Genomic DNA, 11,452 nt, shown 5'->3' on the forward strand with positions numbered 1-11,452 from the left:
TCATTCGATTACAATGAGTTACAATTAACGGACAATTTCAGACCTACCTGGAATTACTGAAAAGCAAGGAAATCTAACCTACAACTTTTTTCAAATGTAATGAAATTTTTAAGAAATCAAAATCTTATTAATTAAAAAAGTTGATCTGGGGACGCCTGGCTGGCTCAGTGGGTTAAAGCCTCTGCCTTCAGCTCAGGTCATAATCTCAGGGTCCTGGGATCGAGCCCCACATCGGGCTCTCTGCTCAGCAGGGAGCCTGTTTCCCCTCCTTCTCTCTCTGCCTGCCTCTCTGCCTGCTTGTGATCTCTGTCTGACAAATAAATAAATAAAATCTTTTAAAAAAGAAAAAAAGGAGAAGAAGAAGTCGATCTGTATCCTGGCTAGTATCTGATAGCTGAAAAGCATGCCTCTCCTGCCTGAGAACTCTAGAACTTCCTCCCTAGAGTCTTCCTCCAGGCTCACGCCAGAACTCCCTGTGTGAATAGTACTGCTCCATTAAAGCCAGTGACCCTCTAATCCAAAATGAAAATTCTACCACCGTGTCTGAAACACAATGCAGTTTATTGAAGATACAGAATAGAGAGTTCTTTTCTGGGAGTCAAAAAGGGACAAGTATCACTCTGGGAAATCAAAGCACCAGCAGGAGGTGGGGCGGTGGGGTGGACAACTGGCTGCAAGATGGGGAAAGAGGTGCATGCAGGGGTTGGCTGAGGCTTTTCCATAAGGCAATGGGATGTGGGGCTGGAGTGGGGGGCACCTGTGAGGCATAGGAGATGTATCCATCCACCTCCCGGGCCCAGCCCCTCAGCCTGGCTTTGTGCAGATCAACCTTCCCAGCAAATTCTGGACTACAATGCCAGTCGTCTGGAAAAGTGAGGCTCCAGGGCACAGGTCAGAAGATGCAGATGTTTGGGCAGGTGAAGGGGTCCGGGGACATCTTGGACCCCCATTCAGAATTTGTGGTGGGACCGCTGGCTCTGGGAGGAGCTTTGCGAGTTGCGGCTTGAGCTGTGGCTGCCGCCCCCGCTGACAGCACAAGAGCCGCCAGAACCGCCAGAACCAGAGAAGCCGCCCCCTCGCACCACAGAGCCCCCCACTGAGCCCAGGCCCCCACGGCCCCGGCCCCCACGGGTCGAAGCTCCGCCTCCCAGAGCGCCGCCTTCCAGGGCACCGGCTCCCAGGGATCCCCCGCTGCCATTGCCACCGCTGCTGCTGCTGTTGTGCACCATCTCTGCAAAGAGCATCTGGGATCAGGGAGTCTGTGGAGCGTGCTTTAGTCCCGGAGGCACCCCCTCTGCCCTCTGGGTTCCCCGAGGTCCGACCGACTGAAACTCTGCACAGGGTGGCGATGGCCAGCGGCCGGCAGAGGTAGGAGGTTGGCCCCAGAGACTGAGACTCAGAGCCCCGGGGTTACTCAAGCCACCACCAGAAATCTCTTCCAGCCTGCAGCTAGGTTGCTCTCTCACGGGCTCTGGCCCCGGATTGGAGAAGCATTATTCCCAGCCATCCAACCCCTTCCCAGAGAAAACCCTGGGTCCTCACCGATGGACACGGAACTCTGGCACTCTCCAGACATCCTGTAGGAAGACCAAACCCCAGTGTCAGTGACCTGTGCAGCATCTCCCTTCCCCAGATGCACCTTACCTAGGTCAACAATTGATGCTAACAGTAAGAAATAGGATGGTAGTTACTTGAAAAATCATGGCATGCGTTCCTTTTTTCTATTGGGTCAAGTTGAACTTCAGTTCTTGCCCTTTCCACTAACATTCCACAGAGTCACAGCTGAGGAGCACTCCCTGGCCCAGGCCTCCTCTTCCCACTCCTCAGGATCCTCTTTATTCAGTGAATATTATTTGAATCCACATAGGCCAGGGTCCTTACTTAAGGGCTAGGCTACAGGAACCTACTCTACAGAAACCTACAATTAAGGCAATAATAAAGAAATTGCCTAGAAATAATCTTTCTGCCTATGACTGTTGTTTGCAGACATGTATTCTACAACCAAAACATAAGACGAGAAGGAGGGGAAAGCCCATGCAACATAAGACTCTGGGGTGTCACTATTGCGTGGGGACATAGCTCTCCTGGAGGTCTGGTAGCATCTTGCAGCCCTGAAGAGGAGGAGGCTGGGCCTGCCAAGGGCTTGGTGCCACCTCTAGTGATGAGCACACGCACCCACAGGGTACCTGGCAGCAGGCTCAGGCAGCAAAGCCACCAGGTCCCTCGGCCTCTTGGGAACCAGAGGGACTCCCACTAACCTGCACTCCTCGCCCTCCAGGAGGGTCCGGTAGGTAGCGATCTCCACGTCCAGGGCCAGCTTGACATTCATCAGCTCCTGGTACTCACGCAGCAGTCGGGCCAGGTCCTCCTTGGCCTGCTGCAGGGCGGCCTGGAGGTCCTGAAGCTTGACATTGGCATCCTTGAGGGCCAGCTCCCCACGCTGCTCTGCATCAGCGATGGCCGTCTGCAGGTTGGCATTCTGGGTACAGGGTGCCAGGAGTCCAATTTAGATTCATATACTGAGGGCCTGCACTGTGTGCTTGGTGCCTGCATATGGGTCCCCTCATGTAGGGCAGATGAGGAAGCCACAGCCCATAGAGGTAAAGCCTGGGCCTCCATCTAGGCCCTAGCCCATCAAGGAGTGGGATTAGCGACACCTGGACTCAAGAACCTAGCCCAGCTCAGAAGGAGTCAGACTCTTCCTTTACCTTCTCCCCTTTCATGGTAAGAGACAGAATCTTCTGAGGACCTCCCTCCTCCAAGTCTTCCCGAATCATCAAAGAAACTTTCTCTCAGCCCTAGCACAAGTAGCCTTCCCAGGCTACTTTCCCATTTCAGTGTTCACACAATCAGCTTCTTTTCCCAACCTCCCTAGTCCTGCCGGTGTTCAGTATTTCTGACCCCCATCAACCACCAGACTCCAGAGGGATGACGGGACCTTTGTTCAGGACCCAGCCCAGAACTGCACCTGGTCCACCTTAGCACGTGCAAGTCTAGGACAAGATTTCACTGGAGTAAGTGCTGAGCCCTGAGTGTTACGGTGCAAGCATGAGCCCGCAATCTCAGACATATGCTCTTCCTCCTCTTCTCACCTGCTTCTTGACACTCTCCATCTCCACCCGCAGCTTCTGGATCATCCTGTTGAGCTCCATGATCTCACTCTTGGTGCTCTTCAGATCATCCCCGTGTCTGCCGGCTGTGGTCTGCAGCTCCCCTAGCTGTGGCCAGGAAAGAGTTCCCCTTTCAGAAAGCCAGCAGAGTCCTTACAGATCCCCTAACCCAACCAGGAAAACCAAAACACAGACACGTGACTGTGCAAGGTCAGTCAGCTGGAGGAACCAGGTACTCTCCTCTGCACCTGGGGACCTGGCTTTTAGCACCGTGACTGTGTTCGTGGAACAGACACTTTGCACCCAGCCCTGTGCTTTATCTCCTTATACTGCACAACTACTTGATGAGAAAGGTATGATTATCTCCATTTTATGCATGGAAAAACTGAGACACAGATTGCTTAAGTTCCATGACTGAACTCATCTAGCTATCAAGTGAAAGTGCTAGAACTTGAATGCAAACATTTCAGATGCTAGAACCATTTTCTTCACCAGCAGTCTGTCCCTCCTTGGGCAGAAAAGCCAGAAGAGGGGGCGCCTGGGTGGCTCAGTGGGTTAAAGCCTCTGCCTTTGGCTCAGGTCATGATTTCAGGGTCCTGGGATCAAGCCCCACATAGGGCTCTCTGCTCAGCAGGGGGCCTGCTTCCTCCTCTCTCTCTCTGCCTGTCTCTCTGCCTACTTGTGATCTCTGTCAAATAAATAAATAAACAAACCTTTAAAAAAAAAAAAAAGAAGAAGAAGAAGTAAAAGAAGAAGAAGAAAGAAAAGCCAGAAGAGTCAACAATATATGGACCTACTTATGCCCCATTCAGATTTGGGATGGAAGGAGGGGGACAGACACAAGTTCTGGGGTCCCTTTGCTCAGTCTCCTTCTCCTTCCCCCATCTTCTTTCCAGACACTAGCTTCAACCCCTCAGTGTGATCAAATCAGAGCACACAATGACAAGGTCCAGGAGGAGTAATGGAAGTGTCCCCAGCAATAAAGGGAATGCAGCCAGAGGGACTAACGATTTCTCCACCTTGGCACTACTAACATTTTAGGTAGGATAATTTTTTTTGTTGGGAGGTGGGGTCATGCATTGTAGGGTGTTTAACAGCATCCCTGGCCTCTAGGCTATCCACTAGACTCCTCTGGCAACCCCTGATCCCCACCCACAACCAAATCTGTCTGCAGACTTTTCCATATGGCTCCTGGGAGAAAAATCTTGCCTTCCCTTCCTGTTGAGAAGCACCAAGTTACAGCAAAGTCAGAGCTCTCTGATTAGGAAGGGAGATGCAGGGACACCTAGGTGACTCAGTCAGTTAAGCATCTGCCTTCAGCTCAAGTCATTATCCCAGAGGCCTGGGACCAGATCCCACATGGGGCTCCCTGCTCAGTGGGGAGCCTGCTTCTCCCTCTGCCTGTCACTCCTCTGCTTGTGTCCTCTGTCTCTTTCTCTTTATCAAATAAATAAATAAAATCTTTAAAAGAGGGGAGATGGATGTGGGGAACACCAGACCAGTGGGGAAGCACCCACTGGAGATATAGAAGAGAATGACTCAGAGGCAATGGCTGCCCAGGTAGCTTGATGGGGAAGTGAGAGTCCCCAGAGTTACAGGATGGTGTCGCCCACCTTGCTCTGGTACAGCGCCTCGGCCTCGGCCTTGCTTCTTTGGGCGATCGCCTCGTACTGGGCACGGACCTCAGAGATGATGCTGTCCAGGTCCAGGCAGCGGTTGTTGTCCATGGACAGCACCACGGACGTGTCACTGGTGTCTGACTGCATCTGGGACAGCTCCTGCAGAGCCAGATAGACATGCTTATTCCTGAGCAGACCCACACCAGGGATCCCCAAAAGACAGGGATCCATCAGCTCAGGAGGAGTTGAGTCTGAGGACCAGGTGGGAAGGTATCACTTTTATCAGAAGCACAGATGTGACTCAAGGGCCTCCTGCTAAAGCTCTGGTGAGAGCCCTCTTCTCCAGGAGGTGGAAAGCAGGTGGGTCAGAGACTTGCAGGTGAGGAGCAGACTTACGGCATCATAGAGAGCCTTCAGGAAGTTGATCTCATCTGTCACAGTCTCCACCTTGGCCTCCAGTTCCACTTTGGTCATGTAGGCAGCATCAACATCCTGAGGGACAGCTCAGTCACTGTCCCCGCCAATGTGTGGGCTGGCCCAGTCCTGAGCCCTGACGAAGGGGCCACAAGAGCCTGCCCCCTGAGAGCTCCCACTCAGAAATGAGGCCCAGGCAGACATATCATAACAGGACTAGACCACTGTCTGTCAGGCTGGCCTGGCAAATACCCAACAGAGAGGAGCAGAAGAGGCAAAAGGCTGAGAGGGGCAAGGTGAGCGGGCCCGAGGCCACCATACTGGGCCTAGGTGTGGAGGGTTTGTGAGGAAGGCCTGAGGGAGGATCTAAATTTGCAATACTCAAAACTTCTGTTTAAATAGCTCCTGAGAATGTGTTCTTGAAAAAAACAAAAACCTATTTCTAATCAAAACTCAAGGCCTACCCAAATTCATAAACCCCATGGGCCCATGAGGAGAAGGAGCATGGCCAAAGTCTGGTAGGCCTTTTATAGCCTGCTGCATAGAATCTTCAGGCCCTACCCCTGCCTGCCCTGCTCTACAGGCTCCCTCCCTAGCCCAAGCCCTCACCTACATGGCCTAAAGAAGACCCTTCGCTTAGCAAGACTAAACTCTGCTTCCCCTCAACCTTCAAACCACTCTGCTTTTGGAGCTTTGGGCTGGGAGGGAAGGGGAGAGATCCTTCACCTTCTTCAAGAGTACGAAGTCATTCTCCACAGCTGTACGTTTGTTGATCTCCTCTTCATACCTGTGAGATAAGAGTCCCCTTTGGATCTGCCTTCTCTGTCATGCCCCCATGGTCCCCGAGCAATTCTCAGAAGTAACATGGACGCAGGACCTCTGCCAGTTTAGCTCAAGACATGCGTCGGTGCAATGCAAAGCCTTCTGGATTCAGATGAGAGTTCATTCAACAGACTTTACTGAGCATCAACTATGTGCCAGGTACCATGTAGTAATGGTGATGGTAATTACTGGACACTACAGTAGGAGCCTCATCCTACTGGGGTCCTATTTTGATTAATCCCAGAAGGCTTCCTGGAGAACTTGGGAGTTTTTTTTTAAACCATTTATATAAGCAAAGGGAGATGACTGAGCTGTGAGGAGCTTTCAGGGGGAGATGTGTGGTGAAAACTCTGTGTATAGCAAGTATAGTAGCCCCATGGTCTCCCAGTAGATATTTTCTGAATTAATGAAAACCAAGAATGTGTCGCTAAGAATGTGCCAGGTCCTGCTTCATGAATTATGCTTGTATTAACTCATCCCATCTTCATTACAACAAATAGGGTCAATACTTCTACTATTTCCATTTTACAGTGAGGAAACTGCAACACAGAGAAGCTGAGGTACTTGCCCAAGCTCACAGAGTTCATTAGTGGCAGAATGGAGCTTGACCAAGGCACAGCAAGTTGCTACTCACTGAGAGGTTTATTGACAGGGGAAATAAAATTCCTATTTGAAGGGGAACTTGAAGAGAATCTAGCCCAGGGAGGACAGACAATGCTTTCTGAGTCTGTTAGGTTCATAAATGAGTTTCAGGGTGTGTTGGAACTCCCCAAATTATATGTCTGTGCCCTTTCATTAAAGTCTCCAAAGGACTTCGGCCTCAAGCAAGCCATGAGCCTCTTTTTTACAGACTGGGCTATCGAGAGTCAAAGAGGATGGGGTAATTCTTCCAAGCTTGCAGCCAACTGGAACAGAACTAAACTGGAGAATAGGCCTCCTGCCATCTGCCCCTCTCACCCTCCAGCTCCATCCCCCACCCCCCGCCACCATACCCTGGGACTGAGCAGCACACACCTCTTCTTGAAGTCTTCCACCGTCTCCTCCATGCCCCTCAGCTCACCCTGCAGCTTGTCCTTCTCCAACTGCAGCCCATCCAGGAAGGCCTTGAGGCTGCTGATGTAGTTCTCAAAAAAAGGCTCTAGGTTGTTGTTGTTGGTATTAGAACCAGAGCCCTGCTCCTGTAGGAGGCTCCACTTGGTCTCCAGGACCTTGTTCTGCTGCTCCAGGAAGCGCACCTGCAGCCCAATGAGAAGAGCATTGAGGAGCTGTCTGGAGCCAGCTCCAGTCATGCAGGCTCATGACTTCCCCAAACCAAGTCCCAGGGGTCTCCTTGTCTCTCCAGCAGGGCTGCATTTTGAATGCTGCCATAGCTTAGTGCTAAACCCATGTGGACAGCCCTTTGGTGTGATGTGGAGAGCCCGACTGAGCAGATACAAGGAAACTGAAGCCCAGAGATGACAATGGTCACACAGGTCAGTGACAAAACAGAACTGAGGTTTCATGATACATATACTTGATGATCTTCCTGCTATATCATTCATTCATTCATTCATTCATTCCTCCCTCCATCATTCATTCCTCAACCATTAAGTATTCAACAAAGAGCAGGAGATTCCAACATCCTAGAGCGGCCATAGTCCTCATGAGGAGGTTTGCAGTACAGGTGGGTACACTGCACAAAGGTGGGAAAGAACAAAAGCCATAGGGAAGTGGATTTCAGGCAGCCCTTGCCCCAGGAACAGGGTCCAAATGCACCTAGATTCAGCCCCCTCTGCCAAGCCTGGTTAAATACAAGGCTCAGCTGCATTTAAACTGCACCATTAGCTAAAGGTGTCTCAAACTTTCATTTGCTGCAAAACATTTCTGCACACAAGTTCAAGGCCAACTGCATAAACATGTGGAATAAATGCCAGTCAATTGGCCATTCAACAAACATTTGCAAAGCTCTTGCCAGGCCTCATGCTGGACACTCAGGACCCCAAGACACAGGAATCCCCCCTGAAGGGTGATGAGAGCTGCTGCTGAGAGCTGCTCTTGGGCCCAGCATTGAAGGAGCAGCATTGTCACATTGCCTTCCACATTTCTGTGAGTTCTTTATCAGGACACCCATGTATCTGCTGGCAATTAGCAGGCCACTTGACTTTGAAGAGTTTCACCTCTGCAAAGGTCTGGTATTCCAATGTTAAGATGCTTTTCCTCTTTTGGTTTTGCCCAGGACAGGTGTAGGGTGAGGGGACCCCAAAGGGTCCCTATGAATCCTCTCTTTTTAAGGCCTAATATTGTCCCAGGATCACAAAGAGATTTCGCCACATCATACTCAACAGTATGGATGAAATCCTCAGTTAGCAGCCACCCAATGCCCTCTGGTGACCATAACAATTAGCATTGTGGCCCTTGCATGGACTATCCAAAGCACAGAAATCCCTAGAAAACATCTCCCCAGCCTTGCTTGCACATGTACACAAGTACACAAATGCCAAATGACCTCAATATCCACAGCTCCCCACACCAAAGTCTTCCCATGAGAACCACCAAGGAGGAGGTACCTGTTACCCCTACCCATCCCACCTCCCAAAACCTCTCTGTATCCCTCTTCTTAGGCTGATGGCAGATGAACTCCTCTTTCAGACAAATCCAGCTTGGGCAGAGTCGGCCTCTCTTTCAAAGGGAAATAGCTCATAACTCCTCTGGCATAGAGAGGAAATTCTGAGCTTGGGTTTCAGAAGGCAATCGTGAGGAGATATCCATGATGGCAATGAACAATCCCAGCAGTGCCTCTGACAAACCACAGTGATGGGCCACGTGGAGAGGGCGGTAACTCCAGCCAATATTTCCATCATCTGCAGTAACATCACTTGCTGAAATGCCACAGAGGACGCAAGGTGTAGGATGAACCCACAAGTTTTTCCTCAGATTCACAATGAGAAGAAGAAAAAGAGACCATCCCAGTTAAGCCAGGCTTCCTCACTGTCCAGCTGTCCCAAGATGGGCTCACCTTGTCAATGAAGGAGGCAAACTTGTTGTTGAGGGTCTTAATCTGCTCTCGCTCCTGGGTCTTTACTTGTCCAATTTGGGGGTCAATCTCCACATTGAGGGGCTGCAGGAGGCTCTGGTTGACAGTCACTTCCTGGATTCCTCCGGGGAAGCCACCAGGACCAAAGCCACCAGGCCCACCAAAGCCACCAGGCCCACCAAAACCACCTGCTCCACCAAAGCCACCAGCTCCACCAAAGCCACCAGCTCCACCAAAGCCACCAGCTCCTCCACCAAAGCCACCAGCCCTTCCACCAAAGCCCCCACCCATCCCTCTTCCACCACCTCCAAAACCACTCCCTCTATGGGTCCCCCCAAACTCTCCAGCCCGGGAGCTGCCTCCAGCCACGCTGATGGAAATCTTCTTGTTGCCCCCAAGGTTGTAGAGACTCCTGCTGCCAAAACCTCCTCCCATCATAGCACAGGCAGCAGACCCACCACCGCCCCTGCCTGAACGGGATGTTGAGGAGGACCTGGTGGAGTTAACCCGGCTCTGGCCCGACACTACAGCTGACTGGCCACTGAAGCCCTGGCGGTGGCCCCCGCTGGAAGATCTGCAAGATTGTTGGCTGTGGCTGGCCTGGCGATTCATGGTGGACAGCAAGGTATTCCAAAGGAAGGACAGATGGAAAGGCTAGAGGAAACTCAGACACCTTCTGAAGTTCTGGGCTGGGGATGGCCCTTATATAGGGCCAGGGAGCTTGGTTGGCTTTGGGTGCCAGCCAACTAATTGAGGTATTATCAGCTTTGGCTTGCCTGGCAGCAAGAAGTTGAGTCCAAAATTCGTAACACACCTTGGTAATCACCCCAAATTTCCAGATTGCTTTATTTTCCCAGGGTTACTCACCTGAAATAAGCTCAAGTTGGGAGAGGGGCCATCCTGCAGGGCTGGACACAATCCCTAATCCCCAAGAGACTTAGAGTCTCCCCCCACCCTCACTCCCTGGGAGTGACAGGTCAGCATTTCTCCACCTGACCCATGTCTCCGAGGCCACTCTGCCAGCCCATCCAGCCTCAGAAGATTACAGGGATGGTGCAGAGTCCCAGCAAAGAAGTGGGTGAAGAGCAAGAAGAATGGATGGGCTGGGAGGGAAAAGACCAAGGAGGTGGAAGGAGAGGCAGAAGTCAGGTAAGGGGCAGCAGATGCCTCTTGGGTTCTTGCTGTCCAGGGAGGAGAAAGCCTGCATGTGAAACACACATGGAGTCAGTTCTTAGCCATGAGGGTTTGGGAGGGAGAGCTGGAGTGGGGTAGGAGAGAAGGGTCAGTCTGAGAAGGGTGGGCATGTGCAGTGGACCAGAAGGAAGTACTGACCATGGCCAAGACCCATGAGAGGGAGGGGGAAGGTGGGGAGAGGGGTCCAAGGAGAGGGGAAAGCTGGACGAAGGCCAGACCAGCCAGGAAGAGAGGTCTAGACCACTGGTCCAAGCCCAAGAAACCACCAGCCTTTCCTCTTCCAGGCTCACATTAAGAAAACAAATGCAGGATTCCCAAGGCCTTTCCTCTTTGACTCACCTGAAAGACACCACCTTCCCAATCTAGAAAGGTTGGGGTTCTCCCCAGGAAATTTAAGAAGAATGTAAGCTAAAAATTCACCTCTTTTCTGCAGCTGGGCAGTGGCCTCTGAACTTGACTCAGTGAAGCAAGTGAAGGCTCTTTTCCATCACAAGTTTTCTGAAGTATCTATTTATCATGGTGATGTACACTACAGGGCTGGTTACATTCAACACATCATGATCAAGGAGTAGATTTTTTTGTCCTAAAATTCTCTACATTGCTCTTTCTTCCATACAAGAGATAAAAGTTTCAGATATCTTCGAAACACTACGTCAGTATCTCCCAGTGGACTGTAGCACACTTGTCCTCATCTTTAATTCTTTTCCTAGTACACACTGCCTAAAATCTAGAAATTTTACAGAAACCCCATTGAATCTTCCAATTTCCCTTTTATTATTACCATTAAAGTTATTTTTTAAAAAGGAGAAGACAAATACTTTCTATTCCTCAGGTTGTGGAGAGGATCATGTATGAGAAAAGCTCTCTGTAAATTGTGTGTGGTGTGAAGGTAGGTCCCTTTTATAACACTTATCTCCTACTTCCTTTCAACAGCAAAGACCAGTCTTGATGACTCTGCTCCTGGCAGCAAAACCCAAGGCACTCTCTGGAAAATGAGTCTTTGCAGAGACCATCCACCTTTACAATGAGCCTCCCCTCTCCCATCACATCTGGCCTCCATGCTCAAACACACGTTCCTCCCAGAACCCTCTCTCATCTATCTCAGCCTTTCCCCCCATTCACCCACTCCACTTCTGGCCACTGGGCTCCTACACTTGGCACCAGAAGTGCAAGAAAACTGCTCCCTTACAAGCTCACTGGGGAGATGACCATTTTAAACCAGTGACCCACCAAATCTTAGAGCAGCTCCAAAACCCTTCAAACACGAAAAGTCACAAAGA

General features: G+C 50.8%; 1 protein-coding gene across 1 annotated transcript; it reads right to left on the minus strand.

Moving 5' to 3' along the window:
* Positions 1-950: 950 nt before the first annotated feature.
* LOC309869764 (keratin, type II cytoskeletal 2 oral-like) lies at positions 951-9,590 on the minus strand (the record flags this gene model as incomplete). Its single annotated transcript, XM_082741385.1, has 9 exons — positions 951-1,231; positions 1,543-1,577; positions 2,259-2,479; positions 3,093-3,218; positions 4,724-4,888; positions 5,126-5,221; positions 5,870-5,930; positions 6,980-7,200; positions 8,961-9,590. The coding sequence occupies 9 exons, from the start codon at positions 9,588-9,590 to the stop codon at positions 951-953; spliced, it is 1,836 nt and encodes a 611-aa protein (XP_082597511.1).
* Between the last annotated feature and the right edge of the window lie 1,862 nt (positions 9,591-11,452).

The sequence above is a fragment of the Mustela nivalis genome (assembly GCF_964662115.1).
Source record: "Mustela nivalis genome assembly, chromosome: 7".
Lineage (NCBI taxonomy): Eukaryota > Metazoa > Chordata > Mammalia > Carnivora > Mustelidae > Mustela > Mustela nivalis.